The 18,470-nt window shown below is 45.8% G+C and overlaps 2 protein-coding genes across 5 annotated transcripts in view; one reads left to right on the top strand and one right to left on the bottom strand.

Moving 5' to 3' along the window:
• The window catches only part of cbarpb (CACN subunit beta associated regulatory protein b), a 25,598-nt gene extending 15,521 nt beyond the window's left edge, over positions 1-10,077 (top strand). Inside the window, exons 7-11 of the mRNA XM_023970823.2 lie at positions 437-608; positions 1,004-1,174; positions 1,986-2,220; positions 2,946-3,147; positions 4,139-10,077. Coding sequence (XP_023826591.1) covers positions 437-608; positions 1,004-1,174; positions 1,986-2,220; positions 2,946-3,147; positions 4,139-5,663 — 2,305 coding nt within the window. The 3' untranslated portion in view covers positions 5,664-10,077. The remainder of the gene's footprint in view (positions 1-436; positions 609-1,003; positions 1,175-1,985; positions 2,221-2,945; positions 3,148-4,138) is intronic.
• A 3,238-nt stretch (positions 10,078-13,315) lies between these two features.
• LOC111952830 (serine/threonine-protein kinase STK11) overlaps positions 13,316-18,470 on the bottom strand; it is a 42,985-nt gene continuing 37,830 nt past the window's right edge. For 2 of the 4 annotated variants that reach the window (XM_023971759.2, XM_023971763.2), the window contains 2 exons: positions 18,138-18,424; positions 13,316-13,879 (listed from right to left, as the gene is read on the bottom strand). In XM_023971759.2, the coding sequence (XP_023827527.1) occupies positions 18,180-18,424 (245 nt within the window). In that variant the 3' untranslated portion in view covers positions 13,316-13,879; positions 18,138-18,179. Of the gene's footprint in view, positions 13,880-16,183; positions 16,636-18,137; positions 18,425-18,470 lie in introns of those variants that run through there. The other 2 variants (XM_023971760.2, XM_023971761.2) reach the window with 2 other exon arrangements.

Consider the following 18,470-nt stretch of genomic DNA (forward strand, 5'->3'; position numbering starts at 1 on the left):
AAAGTTCGTTCAGGGCCATCGATGTGTCTGCTTGGGGGGGAATATATACGGCTGTGATTATGATTGAAGAGAATTCCCTTGGTAGATAATGCGGTCGACATTTGATTGTGAGGAGTTCTAGATCAGGTGAACAGTATGACTTGAGTTCCTGTGTGTAGTACCCTGTAGACGATGTGGAGGGTCATCCCCTGGACAGCATGGGGGGGAATATATACTGCAGACATTGTGATTGAAGACACTTTCCTCGGTAGGTAATGCGGTCGACTTTTGATTGTGAGGAGTGCTATACCAGGTGAACAGAATGACTTGAGTTCCTGTGTGTTGTTATGATGATCACACCACTTCTCGTTAATCATAAGGCATACCCCCCCGCATACCCCTCAGCCTCCAACTCTCTGAACTGTTTGTCATGTTTTTCAACCCCTTTCCACCTCAGGTTTACGTTGACCGAGGGTGACTTCCACCACCTGAAGAATGCGCGGCTCACACACCTCCACATCCCGCCGCTGGCCCTCAAGATCGTCACCATCCACGAGTGTGAGTCATCCGAGAACAGCATCGCCATGATGACCCGCCCCGCCGCCAAGTCCAGCCTCTCCATCTTCCAGGTGACAGCCGGTCTACTGTACTGCTATTAGCAGTGATACATCATTAGTCATGACTGGGCCCATTAGGCCATCCATCAATGTGGGGCCCACAACATGTATCAAGCCTATCAAATGCAGCCTATGGATAATTCTGCTTCCTCATTCCAATGGGCCATATACATTGATTTTGCAATTGTCTGAGGTTTCTCAGTCATTTTGCGATGGACTTGCTTGAACTTGATTTGTCACTAGCTAGTAGGCTAACGACCTCTCCCAGTCCCGATGTAAAATTCAGTCTGTGTATTTGTATCCTCCTGGCTGTGCCTTGATGGTGTGTATTCTGTGTATGTGCATGTGTTTGCGCATATGTTTGCGTTTGTGTGTGTGTGTGTGTGTGTGTCTGTGTGTGTGTGTAGCCGGCTTTGTGTGCCCGACGGCCATTGTGTCCCCTGCCCCAGACAGCATTGACCAGTCTGAGTGTCAGCCCCAGCTCAGCCCTCCCTGGGGACACCCTTAACTCGGTGGTGGACACCAGCTTCAGTGAGAGTCCCCTGGCACCGGGTCCCAAGGAGCCCAGCACCAGCAGCGTGAGTCACTTACCCCTATCTGTCAATCAACCCAACAATCAACCAATTACATTTTATATTATGTGCAATATTGAACACTACGTTAAGGGACTCGGTTAATCGTTCATCATCACATACAAAGTGTCTACCTACATATGACAGGGCTGAATGACAGCGTTGTTGGGTTGAATCTAAACCTTTATGTTTTAATTAACATTTTACTATGGAATACAATTAGCCACTAATCATGTGTATGATGGGTCTGAATAGAGAATATAATTTTTATTTTATTAATTTCTTGGATCAGCTTTGAAATGTGCATATAGAATTGGAGTTAGATAATTTAAATAGAGAATTGACATGATTGCAAATATACAAATTTGTTGCACACACACAGTAGCACACACTAAGCTTGAGTGAACATTGAAGCCAAGAGGTTATTATGAAGCCTCTGATGTGTGAGAGGAGAAGTAAGGAGTGTGCATCCACAGTGTCCCTAGTCTCTCTGTCTTAATGACAACAGTGGTGGAGGATGATGGATAAATAAGGGAGAGCCTCTGGAACAGCCTTGTCAGGGGAGATTACAGACACTGCTGCTCCCCACATTTGCTCATCGCTCCTGGCTGCTCACCGTGGTAAAATAGGAGAAAGTTAACAGTTGCATGGAAAATTGTATAATTTCTGTTTTTCTTAACCTTGGGAGGAAGGAGAGAGATTAAAATCACATATTTATATCAACTTCCATTTGTCCTTAGAGTATCTGTCATATTTTATTGTTGTCCACACAATATGGACAACTCCCTTTTATATCCCCTCCCTATCTCTCCCCCAGATTGAGGTGATGGTGTCTGGTTCCAGGAATGGGGGAAGTCCGTCTTTGAGTGAAGGGGCGTCGGTGACGTCTGTGACGGGTGCATCTCCTGGCGCAGGGGTGGGGCAGGGGCCGGTGCTGCAGTTCTTCACCAAGCTGAGGCGCCATGCCAGCCTGGAGGGAGCCAGCCCATACTTCAAGATCAAGAAGTGGAAGCTAGACAGCAGCCAGCGGGCCTCCAGTCTGGACACCAGAGGTACAGGACACTTGGCTTTTAATATCTATTATTATGTTATGATGATATGCTTATGTACAGATTGATGGAGCATCAGCTTGGATTTACATGATCGTTTGTTTTTTGGATTTAGTGTACAAATTCTATTTCTATCTGGGCCTGGTTTAACAAAAGCATCTTAAGGCTTAGTTCATCATTAGAACCACAATGAACTTAGCCTTAAGATGCTTTAGGGAAACCGGCTCCTGTTCCCTTGTGGGAAAAAAAGAAAAAGACAATGCCTCTTAAGAATGAGGTTCCACTTTAAGAGGCTTCACCGGACTGGCAAGGTGCATAGTGCACAATAACACACAAACATGTACACAGGGCTCTCACACTGTGCTCACACTCTAACAGATGGCTTTATGACGTAGGGCTCTCCTCTTCCAAGGCATTGTGAGTCTAACTGAAGCCTCCCCACAGATCCCCTCATACACAAACACACATACCACTCCCTTTCCCGCTTCCCCTATAGTCAGGGAACAACAGAGCACACAGGACTAACACCCCCAGAATATCTCAAAGCCTGCTGGGATCTCTTCATAACATCATTGTGACACATATGTCACCTCCAGATCAATTTTGATGCTGTCTTCAGATATGCTGAACATTCACTATGGTGAATGTTTGTGCCAACGTCCTTTTCCATCCCATGTCCCTCTGTACCCTCGGACTAATGTCTAAGGTCCTCTGTCTCTGTGTGTCAGGGTCCCCTAAGAGGAGGCAGTTCCAGCGGCAGCGCGCTGCCAGCGAGAGCATGGACCAGGAGGATAGCGACGCCCACCACATTGACCTCATCCAGTACATTGCCAGCACCCAGGACGCCACCTATCACCCCTGCCGCCCCTCCGCCTCGGCCTGCCTCCTGCCCCACTCCTCCCCCTCCACGCCACCACCCTCCCTCGGCAGGTATCTTTAATTCCCTCGCCATCCTTCAACCCCACTGCTTTGCTTCCGTCATCACTACGGTAGATAGTGCCTCTCTCCTTAACGGAGGAATTAGTCACAGTTGCCTTTAGACACTGATAGAAGGTCAGTTTTGCATATTTTTTTCCTGTTAAGGTCAGGATTTGGGGAGAGTAAGCTGATCCTAGATCTGTGCCTACCGGCAACTTTTACCCACAGCTAGCCCATTCCATCGCTGACGCAGAGTGATGTCATGGACAGGAATAGTTGTCAGGGTCAATGACTGCGTTTCAACTCATAAAAGACACACCATCGTCCGCTTACCCTCGCTTATGCCCTTGGGGGAATCCCTGCGGCCATATTTGTCGTCGGTCCAACTGATTAGCCAAGTAAGGGAAGTTTGCAACGTAAGCCCCTCAGCCCTCGTTTTAATGGAGTTTGCGAATGTACAATTATGTTCACTTTGGGGCCTGAAATGCCTCATAATTCAATTTGCGATGATTGTACATCTTCTAAGAAAAGTCAGTCAAAACTTAAAACCTCAACGTCAATATGGAGTCAACATACAAGTGTAGGTAAAAACAAATGTAAATAAGTTAAATTGTGCTACTAATGCACATGACGACACAAGCACGTCTCGTAAAAGTAATTATGTTTTTGTTTGGTTAGCTTTCGGAAATTGTACAAATAAAACATTTTCCTCCTAAATAACCGTGACCAGTAAGATCATAATGTAGGGAAATTCAACACATTTGCAAAGCACATGACATTGGTGCATTGCAATTCAGTGGTTCGTGGAAAACATGCTAATACCATTGCAAGTCATGGTGACCACTTGTAATCACAGCGGCTGCAAACATCAGACATCAGATGTGTGTATGGGCATCATGAGAGTGCTCTGTGACTGACTCTTGTACTGTGTGTGTGTGTGTCTGTGTGTGTGTGTGTGTGTGCGTGCYTGCGCCTGTCTTCGTACTTGTGTGTGTCACAACAGGTTAGAGGTGGAGGTGGTGGTGGAACCCAGCTGCAGCAGGGGCCAGAGGCTGGAGGTGATCGGCTTGTCCCCGGAGCCCCAGGACGAGGCAGCGAGCCTGGGMGACTTTAGACAGGAAAGCTCGGCATCAGACCACCAGGCCCTGTACAGAGACATCTGGACGCTCCGGGCCTCCCTGGAGCAGTACGGCTCCTCAGACCAGATCAACAACAACGACAGGGACTCTGTCCGCAGCGATGCTGACAGTGTCTGCTCTCTGAGGGGGCAGACCAAGAGGGGGGGGCTGCCCAGTTACCTCTCCCAGGACATCGGGGATGGGCCCGAGGGGGATGTGGAGCTGCCCATGGATGAAGGGATGGGAGAGAAGGAGAAAGGGAGGAAGCAGGACAGTGTGGAGTCAGAGAGGGGCAGTGACGGGGAGTCAGGGAACCGTAAGTTAATGCAGATGGACAGTGGCTATACGTCTATAGAGGCTCCATCACGGGCGCCAGAGGAGCTGAGACTGTTTGGCAGTAGTGGCAGCAGTGGCAATATAGACAGGTCGGCCCTGGAGAAGAGACACTACTTCACCAGTGCAGGGCGCACTGGCACGGTGGTCGAGAGCTTCGAAGCCCGCATCTTCGAGGAAGAGCCAGACGAGGAGACGCCGACAGGTGCAATGGGCGGCATGACCATAGAAACGGCGAGGTCTCCCCTGGGCTGGTCTCCGTACGGTCAGATGTTCACCCCGCGAGAGGCGCAGCCGCAGCCGCACCCCCACCCTCCCTTATCAATTCACCACCGTGACTACAGCATCGACGAGAAGACGGACGCGCTCTTCCATGAGTTCCTCCGCCACGACCCCCAGTTTGACCAGCAGGAGACGCCGAAGAAACATCGCTCACGCATCCACCTCCGCAAGCAGTGGCAGCGCCACAAGCAGTACAGTGACCCAGGCGTTCGCTACCAGTACCACTCCTTTGAGAGGCAGCGGAACCCCCTCCGACGAGGCGATAGCGTCAACTACCCGCTGGATACAGGCTACCACAGCACGCTTCCACGCATCATCAGTGCGCCTGACGAGGAGGCCAGCGAGGGGACCCCCAGCACCCCCCAGACGCCCAAGGCTGAGGCGGTGGTGGCGGGAGGGGCAGAAGGTGCCGAGGTGGAGGAAGGAGACAGGAGAGAGAGTCCCAGCAGTAGCTGTGGCAGTAGCACCGTGACCATCACAGACGACAAAGGGATGGCGTCCTGTTCCCCTCCCCCTCCCCCTGTCCCGGAGAGAGAGGGTCTGCTATGGGAGCAGTCCGACCCCCAGGAGGACACTAGGCAGGCAGAACACCCCACTGAGCCACCTGACGAGCCCCCCCAGCCCCCTGACAAGGGCTACGGCCCACAGACCATCACAGCCGAGCTGACGGACAAGCTGAGCGCCACCCTGGACGAGCGGCTGTACACGGGCCTGCGACGGACAAAGGACCCGGCGGCGGTGACTGAGTGTGTGGTGACAGTCACTCACGCCTCCCCCGACCACAGCCCAGTGTAGCATGTCTCCAGTCCTCCTCCACTCCTCCCTGATCTTTGTGTTTGATTTGATTTCAGTCTGCGCCAGGTAACTGCGATGTCTGTATCTGCGATGTCTCTGTATCTGTCTGAATTAGCATGTTCCAGACCCGTAACATGAAAACAGGCTACACTATACAGTATCATGTAGGCTAGCTGAAGAATCCACCCCTAGATAGTGTCTACAGTACCGTGGTGTCTCTGACTGCTATGATTCCTTTCTCCTCTGAGAGAAGTGACGATGTTAAAGGGAAACGCCACTCAAACTATCTTTTGGTATTTTTTTTCATTAGTCCACTGTTTATACTGTACCAAAATGTTTTGCATGTCAGCAGTCAGGATTCCAAGATATTGGACTTTCAAGAAGCAGTGTCACCGGCCACATCATCATGATGACGCTTTGCTTCTTGAAAGGCCAATAACATTTTGGGACTGTATCAACAGCCGATTAATGAAAAAAAAGTAGAATAATTATGGATTTTTTGGGGGCTGGATTTTCCCTTTAAGAGCCAGTATGCCCTCTGCACTAGTCTATCCACTGTGAAACCAGGTGCTATTAAACATCTAAAGATCTGGATACAAAGTTTACCTGGGCCCTATAGGCCAGTCCTGGCTGAATATCAAAATAGGTTTATCTACGTTTACATTACTTTTTCATCACTTCATTTGTTACATATGGCTCTGGATATCTGTTGTCTTTGGCCATTGACATATATCATATTCTTTCCATGTGGCATTTTGACTCTTATCATAATTGTTTCACAAATGATTAGGTATCCCTGATATTTTTTTGAAGCCAAATTTCACATTGTCCACATGTTTCTCGGGACATATGAATATAGTAATCTACTAATTCAGTACCGTATTGGTCATTAATTGAAGCAATTCCGTAAATTGTAATGTATGATTGAATGTTTTCGGACAGATTTCTGTTGAATCTTGATGTAATTGAATCAGAATCTATGGTACTAGGAACAGAAAACAGTCAACCATGAATTTGATGGAGAAGATGAATTGTTTCTCATACGCTGTCATTAAATGGATATGACGCGGGCCGAGGCTCTCCTAATTTGGACACTGACTATATTACAGCATTTATATAATTACAGCCTCATCATATCCACTCTGGATCAGAGCATTATCCTTCATCAAATGTCCTTGTTGCTGAATGTCTGGACTCATGTTTCTATTCAAAGATGTTCTTAAAGGGGAAAACTGCTTTCCAGAAAAGTTATGGTTGTTAGGACATGTTGTTCAATGCCATTGTATTTATTGTTGACAGATTTGATTTAAATGTGTCTATCCTCGTTTTATATTTCCTCTGCTTGTGACAATAAGTGGCTTACAGGAGGCCAGGGTGAGAGTTCCAGGTTTTTTTTCCAGGTTTTTGCCTAATTTCTGTGCCAGAAAAACCTTGTCTGCAAATAGAGGGATCGCAATAGTGTTACTGACAACTCTGTTAGGAGCACATATCAAAGGCAGGCTCCCTTGGCCTCCCCCAACAGTGTTGGTTAGTGCAGGTCTATAGCTGTAATAGTTTAAATTAGGCTTTGAATGGGGCCAATGTTGCTCTCGCAGTCATTTGCGTTCATTGAATTTCTTCATGCTTTCTCGTGCATGGGTTCACCGAACAGGCTTTTTTTGTTTGCTTATATTCTTTTGTTTCCCCCTCCTTCTCCTGTGAAAGTAGACAACGCAGCAGCGATCCCCCTGGGCTATAAGGATTGCACTTCCAAACCAGAACAAATTCCACATTTTCTCCTCTGACTTCCTCTGTGTAGACTTTGCCACCCAATGCTGCCATTCAAGTATAACTGCATTATCAGATTATGTTTTATGGGCCAAAAGAAGGCAAGGAATGGCATGTCCATTCCAGAAGTACCTTGGAAACTATTTTGCACTTAGCTGTGTAATGGCTGGGAGTGTGCTGCTTCTCCCACATGCCACAGTCAGCAGCAGCAGCTCCGGCTTCCAGCTGTCTTACCCAAACTGTAAAAAAAATCCTGTTGTTTTTACGGTAACTTACTGGCAGCCACTTACCTGTAAGTTACTGTAATCAAAGGTAGGGTATGTTACCGTAAATTCAAAAGAAACTTTGGTTTAACAGTACATTACTGTAAACTTTATCCCCAGTTTCCTCAGAAGCTAGTTATTGCTTTACGTTCAGAGGAAAGTGCTGCAGGAAAAGGTGCTGAATATGAATCAAAAAACGAAGGGGAGTCCCTCTCCGTTAGTAGTAGTCCTCTCTGCTTGGTCTCTGGCTGAGGGTGTAACACAATTAAGATTAAGATCACTTTATTGGTCAATTGGTCACAAGGTCCAACCAAAATTTGACTTCTGCTTTATCCCAACCCCTCCGAAAGACACGCATACAGATAACTGCCAAAATTATGGATTCAATGTATATTGAAAGCAGGTGCTTCCACACAGGTGTGGTTTCTGAGTTAAACGATTAAAATCCAAGCATGCTTGGGTCATCTATCTGACTTGCCTAGTTAAATAAAGGTTAAATAACAATTTAAAATAAATAAATGTATAAGTGCTGGGGAGGCCATTATTTTGGCTGCCATGGAAACGCTCCCATAGAATGACAATGCCCCCATCCACAGGGCACGAGTGTTGACTGAATGGTTTGATGAGCAGGAAAACGATGTAAACCATATGCCATGGGCATCTCAGTCACTAGATCTCAACCCAATTTAACTCTTACAGTATGGGAGATTCTGGAGCGGCACGCGAGACAGTGTTTTCCACCACCATCAACAAAACACCAAATTATGGACTTTCTCATGGAAGAATGATGTCACATCCCTCCAAGAGTTCCAGACACTTGTAGAATCTATGTCAAGGTGCATTGAAGCTGTTCTGCCTCATGGTGGCCCAACACCTTATTAAGACACTTTATGTTGGTGTTTCCTATATTTTGGCAGTTACCTGTACACACACACATACATATATATACATACACACACACAGGTTGGAGCAGGGGGCTGCCACACTGGGCACCTGTGGAGCAGTTGTTGTGGGGGAGTTAAGTGCCTTGCTCAAGGGCACAACGGCAGGCAATGGCATCTAGGATTTGATATTAGCAACCCTCCGGTTGCCAGCTCCATTCCTGACAGATTTTTCCCAGCAGACCTGGGACTCGAACTGGCAACCCTCCGGATGCTGGCTCGCCTCTCTAACTGCTAGGCTACCTGCCATTGCAATAAAGATAGACATTTCTGTAATTGGGAAAGAGGGAGATATGTCTAGCTGTCATTTCCCTATGTTTGGGTGTGATTGTGCTACTTCACAGCCCTGGGGAATCAGATCTGTTTCCTCTAACATGGATATCAGACAGCTCCTTGTTATAGCAGAGTGGACTCACAGYCAGAAGGCACCTTCCCTCATTAGACAAACAATGGTCAAGATGAAAGGTGGTGAGAGGGCTTGAATTTGTCTTCTAGTGTGGAGAGGCTAGTGATATCCTTCCTTTCTGTCTCCTTCACTTAGCCCACACATCAGTACACATTACGTCACCATGGGAAACCCAGGGGCTTCACATGTTTCAGCACCATTTTGTGTCATTACCAGGTGCCTTTATGGAGGTGTTGGAACATCATCAAGGAAGGAAGAAGACCGATCCTTCAGCCAGTCATCTTAGAAACAAACAAGATCAGATGCCTTGGTTACTTAGCATTCTCTGATTATTGTCAGAAATTAGAGGAATAGTGCATAATTTCTGCCATTTAGTTGAATTGATGGAAGAAACGGGGTGATAACACCAACTTAATGAAAAAGACTAGAGGGGCAAACAAATTAGTACATTTGTACAAAAAGTTACTTTGTTGTGAGATACAAGCACAATGTTGGAGGAGCTAATGTAGTGTATGTCTTTTATTAGGTGTAGACGTAACTGGGGACACTGGTCAAATACTTTTTGTATACTAACAAGTAGCCTGTCCAATGCATTGATGCATTACGGTGCATAGGTTTGCATGACAATTAACCATTTTAATACATATCTCCATGTTTCTCAGAACTACTGTACCAAATGATTCCATGGTTGTTGGTCGACACTTTGTTTGAGGCAGAACATAGACATTTAAATCAGCACTGGTACTTCTAGAGGTTTTGTATTCTATGACATTTACCTTTGTTTAGGAGTCATGCAATGCTAACTGATATGCTATGATTGTGAGATTTATTTCCATGAAAGAAAAAAAAATATGTTTCTGTATTCCTGCTTGTTAGTCATTACTGCTCAATTTCTCAAAGAACTAGTTCAAAAAAGTAGAGCTTTATAAACAACTTAGCCTTTGTTGACCCATACCTATTTGAGCCTTGAGGGACCAAACAATTTAAAATGATATTTTGGGGTTTTCCAATCAGTAAATAAATGAATGAAGCATTAATGATTGTGGTTTGTCTCATTTCAACCTTTAATGGTACTCAGAGGAAAAAGAGGAGGAGGACGAGAAGAGGAGAAAGGCAAGGTGACTGCAACTCTTTCCTCCAACCTCCCTCACTTCTCTCTCCCATCTTTCCTTCCCACTCCAGTGTGTTGTTCCCTCCAGGTGTTGAGGGTCGACACATGTTGTTACATTACAGCCTTATTCTAAAATTGATTAAATTATCATGTTCTCATCAATCTACACACAATACCCCATAATGACAAAGAGAAAACAGGTTTTTAGAAATTTCTGCAAAATTAAAAAAACAGAAATACCTTATTTACGTAAGTATTCAGACCCTTTGCTATGAGTCTCGAAATTGAGCTCAGGTGCATCCTGTTTCCATTGATCATCCATTGAGATGTTTCTACAACTTGGAGCCCGCCTGTCGTAAATTCAATTGATTTGACATGATTTGGAAAGGCACACGTCTGTCTATATAAGGTCCCACAGTTGACAGTGCGTGTCAGAGCAAAAACCAAGCCATCAGGTCGATTTGTCCATAGAGCTCCGAGACAGGACTGTGTCGAGGTACAGATCTGGGTCCCCAAGAACACAAATACAGATCTGCAACATTGAAGGTCCCCAAGAACACAGTGGACTCAATCATTCTTAAATGGAAGGAGTTTGTAACCACCAAGACTCTTCCTAGAGCTGGCCGCCCGGCCTAACTGAGAAATCGGGGGAGAAGGGCCTTGGTCAGGGAGGTGACCAAGAACCCGATGGTCACTCTGACAGAACTCCAGAGTTCCTCTGTGGAGATGGGAGAACCTTCCAGAAGGACAACCATCTCTGCAGCATTCCAACAATCAGGCCTTTATGGTAGAGTGGCCAGACAGAAGCCACTCCTCAGTAAAATGCACATGACAGCCCGCTTGGAGATTGCCAAAAGGCACCTAAAGGCCTCTCAGACCATGAGAAACAAGATTCTCTGGTCTGATAAAACCATGATACAGAGTACAGAGATCCTTGATGAGAACCTATTCCAGAGTGCTCAGGACCTCAGACTGGGGCGAAGGTTCACCGTCCAACAGGACAACGACCCTAAGCACACAGCCAAGACAACGCAGAAGTGGCTTCAGGACAAGTCTCTGAATGTCCTTGAGTGGCCAAGCCAGAGAGTGGACTTGAACCCGACCGAACATCTCTGGAGAGACCTTAAAATAGCTGTGCAGCGACGCTCCCCATCCAACCTGACAGAGCTTGAGAGGATCTGCAGAGAAGAATGGGAGAAACTCCCCAAATACAGGTGTGCCAAGCTTGTAGCGTCATACCCAAGAAGACTTGAGGCTGTAATCGCTCCCAAAGGTGCAAAGTACTGAGTAAAGGGTCTGAATACTTATGTAAATGTGTTATTTCAGTTTTTTTTTTAATACATTTGCAAAAATGTCTAAAGCTGTGTTTGATTTGTCATTATGGGGTATTGTGTGTAGATTGATGAGGGAAAAAAACAATTGAATACATTTTAGAATACAGAATGCACTGTATACACCAGAGCCAAAGCACATCAATTAATGATGATTCCACAGTGATAAGGATTCCCAGTCTATAGCAGAGGGGAGGGAAAGTATGGTAGCAGTCTCAGCCTTCATGGCTGAGATTACACAGGCAATCAAAGTCAGATATTTCTTCACTAATTGGTCTTTTGACCAATCAGATCAGCTCTGGAAAAGAGCTCTTGTGAAAACATCTGATGTGATTGGTAAAAAGACCAATTAGTGGGAAAAAAAATTGGGCTGCTTGTGTAAACCCAGCCCATAAGAACCTTATCACCTAGCCAACATCAATATCAGCAAATATGACAGAATGATAAATGCCAGCATTCCATCAGATTCCCTGATAGGTTATTTAATCATTGGAGTAAATCTTAGTCACATTATCACTATAATAAATAATAAACCACTAGCACTAGGGTTGCTAAACTACTGGTAATTTACCAAAAGTTACTGGAATCTTCAGTAATTAATAGAATCTATGGTAACTTTTAAAACATGTATTCATATATACTATTCATTTATTATATGTTTATATTCTCCATGAGTTTCTAGTAGATAAACCATACTGTAAGATTTAAGAAAAATAGCCAAATTAATAAAAAAAAGCATCTAATCAACAATGGCATTATTTAAAATCAACTATGGAACTCTTGCAACAATTGACCTTTTTCACAACTGCCACCAATTTGGCGACAAAACATTTCAAACAAAGACATATTTCTATAAATAAATAAGTGCACAAAAAAAATGATATTTCATGCTGAGACCCTCATATTTAAACACCAATGGTATTCACTAAGTTGATGGTTTCTATTTAGGATAATATTTTACAGCTTTGTCATTCTATTTTTCATTTTAGAATCATCTTATATGATTATTTTATAGTCTACATTTGTTAGAGCCACAGAAGGCCAGAGATAATTACACCACACCTGTTATAATCTGAAGAACACAAAAAGGCCACTAGATGTCACCTGATAAAATTCGCCCAAAATTTTAAAGTTACCAAAATGATGGTCGTTTACTGGTAAACTTAGAAAGATTTTAGTAATAAACCCTCCCTTTGCAACCCTAGACTAGCACTAACGTGTGGATTTATTTACCACCCTACAGCAAAGCTATAACTTCTGTTCTTTCTATTTTGCTCTTGGTTTTATTAAAAATCTACTGTTGCATAGTTTGAGAAGCATGTTGGGTCTGTGTGAAGATTCCTCTGTTGTGCTCGAGTTCAGGATAAAGTAACACCCTGGATCAATACCGTGGCCAGGCCAGCTCTACTAAAACAAGCCCGTCACAGCAGGAGCCACATATCATCTTATCAAAGTAGGCTGCAGCCAACCCTCCCACCAGCCAATAGACCAGTAAGAATAATACATCAAAGTCAAGGTGAAGCGATCTGCAGTACAGGGCTGTGGCTCTAGAGCAGCCTGCAGGGTTGACTGCAACAGCACACTCATGTAACCAATTACAGCTGTTCTTTAAAGAAGCTGGAGAAGTGAAAAGCAGACCAAATGAATTTATGTCAGTGAAATGTCATAAGGTTTGTAATCTCGCCCAACAGTCAGCTCTCTTTCTCTCTCTCTGAACCTAGAAATTGAGCCTGGGGACGAGGTTCTAAAGTTTCAAACTGCCTATTGTTTGATTGACCAGATACATTTATAATACAGCCACAAATAAAGAGAAATCACTGAAGAAACAGCTGGTGAGGTTGGGGTGCGTTTTATATAAATAATAATGAAAAACATATTGTTGGGAATAAAACCCTGAAACAAAACCCAGACACAAAATGAAAAACAAAGCCAAGACATTCCTGAATAGTTATGTATGCTTGGCGTATCTATAGATCCCTTTCTTTTAGCCTGCATAGCATGCAGTTTATACATTTTATATAAATGATCATTATTATTACCAATATTGTAATTTATTGAAATGATCAATGTCATTCAATACACATCACGATGTGCGCTTTAATACAGAGTAACTGTAGGATAAACAGCGTAGTAGTCTAAAACGAGCTACATTAATACAGAGGGATCCCAGAATTTGATTTGCAGAGGGGGGGGAGTCCAAGTCCTCCTACCCTCTTCTTCTTCATTTCTTTCTGGTGCTTCACTCTTGGATCATCATCATCGTTATGTTGTTAGTCTTCAGACAGGCAGATCAAGTGAAACAAACCACTGTAGTGCAGCATGTCCTGCTATCGCATCCTGTAGGCCAGACTGTCAAAACATTAATCTCCACAACATCAGGAGCAGGGAATTAGAGACCTACGAGGGAATCAAAACACACAATTAGCTCAAGACTTTTACAGTATTACTCAGTCAGTCATTTAACATTTACACAATACAGTTAGAGATGTCTGAATAATGGAAGATTCACATTGTAATACAGTCTATGACACCAATGGAACCAAGGTTTTATGGATAGTGTCCTGCATCTGTATCTGTCCAGCCATTCAGTTGGCGCTGTAAGCCTCCCTGTGGCCACTCTCAGTGAGTGGGATGCCGCCCACACAGAATCAGCCAGCGTGACACGCAGAGCCGGATGTGGAGGATTTCCCTCTGTGAACCAACCAGGCAGCAGGCTGTTACTGCTGGAATCTGATGGACTTTGTCAGACAGCAGGCAGTTACTGCTGGAATCTGCTGGACTTTGTCAGACCAGACAAGGCAGTTACTGCTGGAATCTGCTGGACTTTCTGTCAGGCAGCAGGCAATTACTGCTGGAATCTGCTGGACTTTGTCAGACAGCAGGCAATTACTGCTGGAATCTGCTGGACTTTGTCAGACAGCAGGCAGTTACTGCTGGAATCTGCTGGACTTGTTCAGACAGCAGGCAATTACTGCTGGAATCTGCTGGACTTTCTGTCAGGCAGCAGGCAATTTACTGCTGGAATCTGCTGGACTTTCTGTCAGACAGCAGGCAATTACTGCTGGAATCTGCTGGACTTTTGTCAGACAGCAGGCAATTACTGCTGGAATCTGCTGGACTTTCTGTCAGGCAGCAGCAATTACTGCTGGAATCTGCTGGACTTTGTCAGACAGCAGGTAGTTACTGCTGGAATCTGCTGGACTTTCTGTCAGAAAGCAGGCAGTTACTGCTGGAATCTGCTGGACTTTCTGTCAGCAGCAGGCAATTACTGCTGGAATCTGCTGGACTTTCTGTCAGACAGCAGGCAGTTACTGCTGGAATCTGCTGGACTTTCTGTCAGACAGCAGGCAGTTACTGCTGGAATCTGCTGGACTTTCTGTCAGACAGCAGGCAATTACTGCTGGAATCTGCTGGACTTTGTCAGACAGCAGGCAATTACTGCTGGAATCTGCTGGACTTTCTGTCAGGCAGCAGGCAGTTACGCTGGAATCTGCTGGACTTTCTGTCAGGCAGCAGGCTCTTACTGCTGGAATCTGCTGGACTTTCTGTCAGGCAGCAGGCAGTTACTGCTGGAATCTGCTGGACTTTCTGTCAGACAGCAGGCAATTACTGCTGGAATCTGCTGGACTTTCTGTCAGGCAGCAGGCTGTTACTGCTGGAATCTGCTGGACTTTCTGTCAGGCAGCAGGCAATTACTGCTGGAATCTGCTGGACTTTCTGTCAGGCAGCAGGCAATTACTGCTGGAATCTGCTGGACTTTCTGTCAGGCAGCAGGCAGTTACTGCTGGAATCTGCTGGACTTTGTCAGACAGCAGGCAATTACTGCTGGAATCTGCTGGACTTTGTCAGACAGCAGGCAATTACTGCTGGAATCTGCTGGACTTCTGTCAGACAGCAGGCAATTACTGCTGGAATCTGCTGGACTTTCTGTCAGGCAGCAGGCTGTTACTGCTGGAATCTGCTGGACTTTCTGTCAGGCAGCAGGCAAATACTGCTGGAATCTGCTGGACTTTCTGTCAGGCAGCAGGCAGTTACTGCTGGAATCTGCTGGACTTTCTGTCAGGCAGCAGGCAATTACTGCTGGACTGCTGGACTTTGTCAGACAGCAGGCAATTACGCTGGAATCTGCTGGACTTTGTCAGACAGCAGGCAATTACTGCTGGAATCTGCTGGACTTTGTCAGACAGCAGGCAGTTACTGCTGGAATCTGATGGACTTTCTGTCAGACAGCAGGCAGTTACTGCTGGAATCTGCTGGACTTTCTGTCAGACAGCAGGCAGTTACTGCTGTAATCTGCTGGACTTTGTCAGGCAGCAGGCAATTACTGCGGAATCTGCTGGACTTTGTCAGACAGCAGCAGTTACTGCTGGAATCTGCTGGACTTTGTCAGACAGCAGGCAGTTACTGCTGTAATCTGCTGGACTTTGTCAGGCAGCAGGCAATTACTGCTGGAATCTGCTGGACTTTGTCAGACAGCAGGCAATTACTGCTGGAATCTGCTGGACTTTGTCAGACAGCAGGCAATTACTGCTGGAATCTGCTGGACTTTGTCAGGCAGCAGGCAGTTACTGCTGGAATCTGCTGGACTTTTCAGGCAGCAGGCAATTACTGCTGAATCTGCTGGACTTTGTCAGACAGCAGGCAGTTACTGCTGGAATCTGCTGGACTTTGTCAGACAGGCATGAAACAATTACTGCTGGAATCTGCTGGACTTTGTCAGACAGCAGGCAGTTACTGCTGGAATCTGCTGGACTTTCTGTCAGACAGCAGGCTCCAGACTGCAGCCAGGACCTCGATCAGTCCGACTTTTACCAAACACAATATCCTGTCCAGTCCATTACGCCCAGTCTCAGCCAGGCTGTGAGTCATTCATTGCACAAACTAATATAGATTGGATGGTGTCCCCCTCCTCCCACACCACCATGTCCTCCATTCCACCCATCTCTCCCTTATTGTGAAAAGGCTTCTCAGTATTCTCGGATGTCTCTGGGATGATGCTGTGGAGGAGTGATCACCCTCTCCCCCTCGGCAGACTGCGTGGGAGATGCCTGCATGCCGATGACTCAGAAAGGATGCCGCTTGGCTCGTTGCTGCTATTGGACAGCTATTCCATTTCTCACTGATTAGCTGTGGTCCCAGATCCATCCATGTGACTGACGGCATAAAAACAAGTTGGAGATGATGTCATCTTATCAGTCACACTCAATTACATACAGTACTGTAGATGATGTGGCATTTCAAATATGACAATACAATTAGTTCTCCGGACTATTTTATTTTAACTCATTATTTTGAACAAAAAGTCAGACAAATCGTTTTTTTCATATAGCACCATCACAGTGTTGTAAACTATGATAAAATGGCCAAAAACATGTGGGTTAGGAAGGAATATTCTTAGTATCAGAAGTATTCTTCAATCAGCATCAGAATCCCCTATTGGCTCGGGAGATGGTGTGAGGGTATTTGTGTTGGAACACAATGCATTTGTATGATCCTGTTAACCATGCAGGAGTACAGCAGCACATTTGATGGGATCCTTAATTTCTCCTTCAGAAAGAAGAATGTGAGGCGGTAGGCAGGGGGAGCTTGATAAAGAGTCAGAACGCGTACTCAGGAATGACTCACAGAAAGAGACTGAGGGAGAGAAAGAGGAAGAGAGGAACCCACATGAATAAGCAGGTGCCACAGGGGGAGCACGGAGAGAGGTAAAGAGAAAAACAAAAAGGGCCAACAGAGAGAAAAATATATAGAAAAAGAGGGAGAGAAGAGAAAACCCTCAAAAAAGCTGATTATGCTGCATCTCCCTTCCATGCAGTCCGCCCACACAATCCTCCTCTCCTCCTCTCCATCCATACAGAGCATCAGCGTCAGTCAGGGCTCTTCCTGCCTCCCCCACCCCTCTCAGCACCCTAAACTGCGTCATCCAGCCCCCATCCAGGCTCTCCACCAAACCAGCCTGCCTCTCCTCTTCTCTTCTCTCTCTCCCTGGAGACAACCAGGCAGCACCACTCCACTGTTCTATTTGGCTCCATAATTACACTCAGACTCTTCTGGCCTGTTGTTTACATTGAGAGTGTCTCAGAAGAAAGAAATCAAGGCACTGATGGATAAATACTCCAGGCAGACTAAATCAGAATCTTATTTCCCTGATATGTTGGGTGGGGGCATACATTTTCAATTAGCTGTATGTTTCAGTAGGGGATCAAGGGATCAGTTCATCCTTGTATTTGTATTTATTAAGGGTCTCAGAGAAGAGAACATCTCAGATAAGACAACATCTTAGTTGGATTAAGTAGCATTATCATCTCATGGTCACAGGATCAGCCCCAAAGGGTGTCTCCATACACTTAAGTAATAAGGCACGAGGGGGTGTGGTATATGGCCAATATACCATCGCTAAGGGCTGTTCTTATTCACAACACAGAGTGCGTGGATATATTGGACATATACCACAAACCCCCGATGTGCCTTATTGCTATTATAAACTGGTTACCAATGTAATTAGAGCAGTAACAAGAAATGTTTTGTCACACCTGTGGTATACGCTCTGATATTGTCAGCCAATCAGCATTAAGGGCTCGAATCACCCAATTTATAATTAGATGTAGACCACAACATTGTACAGGTGTCCTGTATGACTACTCCCTCTCCTCACCTGTCCAGTGTGTGTTCAGGGCTGGGGGTCTCGGGGCTGCTCTCACTGCTGCTTACAGTTGGACAACTTGCGGATGTGGCTGTAGGTGGACACTCCTTTGCGTGAGGGGTTGGAGGAGGAGCTGGAGAGGCGTTCTGATCGGGACCTGGTTCTGCTGGTGGTTGGGTAGTGGTCCTGGTCTGTCTCTGTGTCTGTGCCGTTCACACACAGGGTCCTGAGCCCCAGCCCCGGCCTCACACACCCCCCCTGGTACCCGTTCTGCTCCAGCCCGTCCTCATGCACCCGTCCTGGGGAGAAGACACAGAGAGGCAGGGGTTAGCGGTCAGCGGTCTG

Source organism: Salvelinus sp. IW2-2015, linkage group LG26, assembly GCF_002910315.2.
Source record: "Salvelinus sp. IW2-2015 linkage group LG26, ASM291031v2, whole genome shotgun sequence".
NCBI lineage: Eukaryota > Metazoa > Chordata > Actinopteri > Salmoniformes > Salmonidae > Salvelinus > Salvelinus sp. IW2-2015.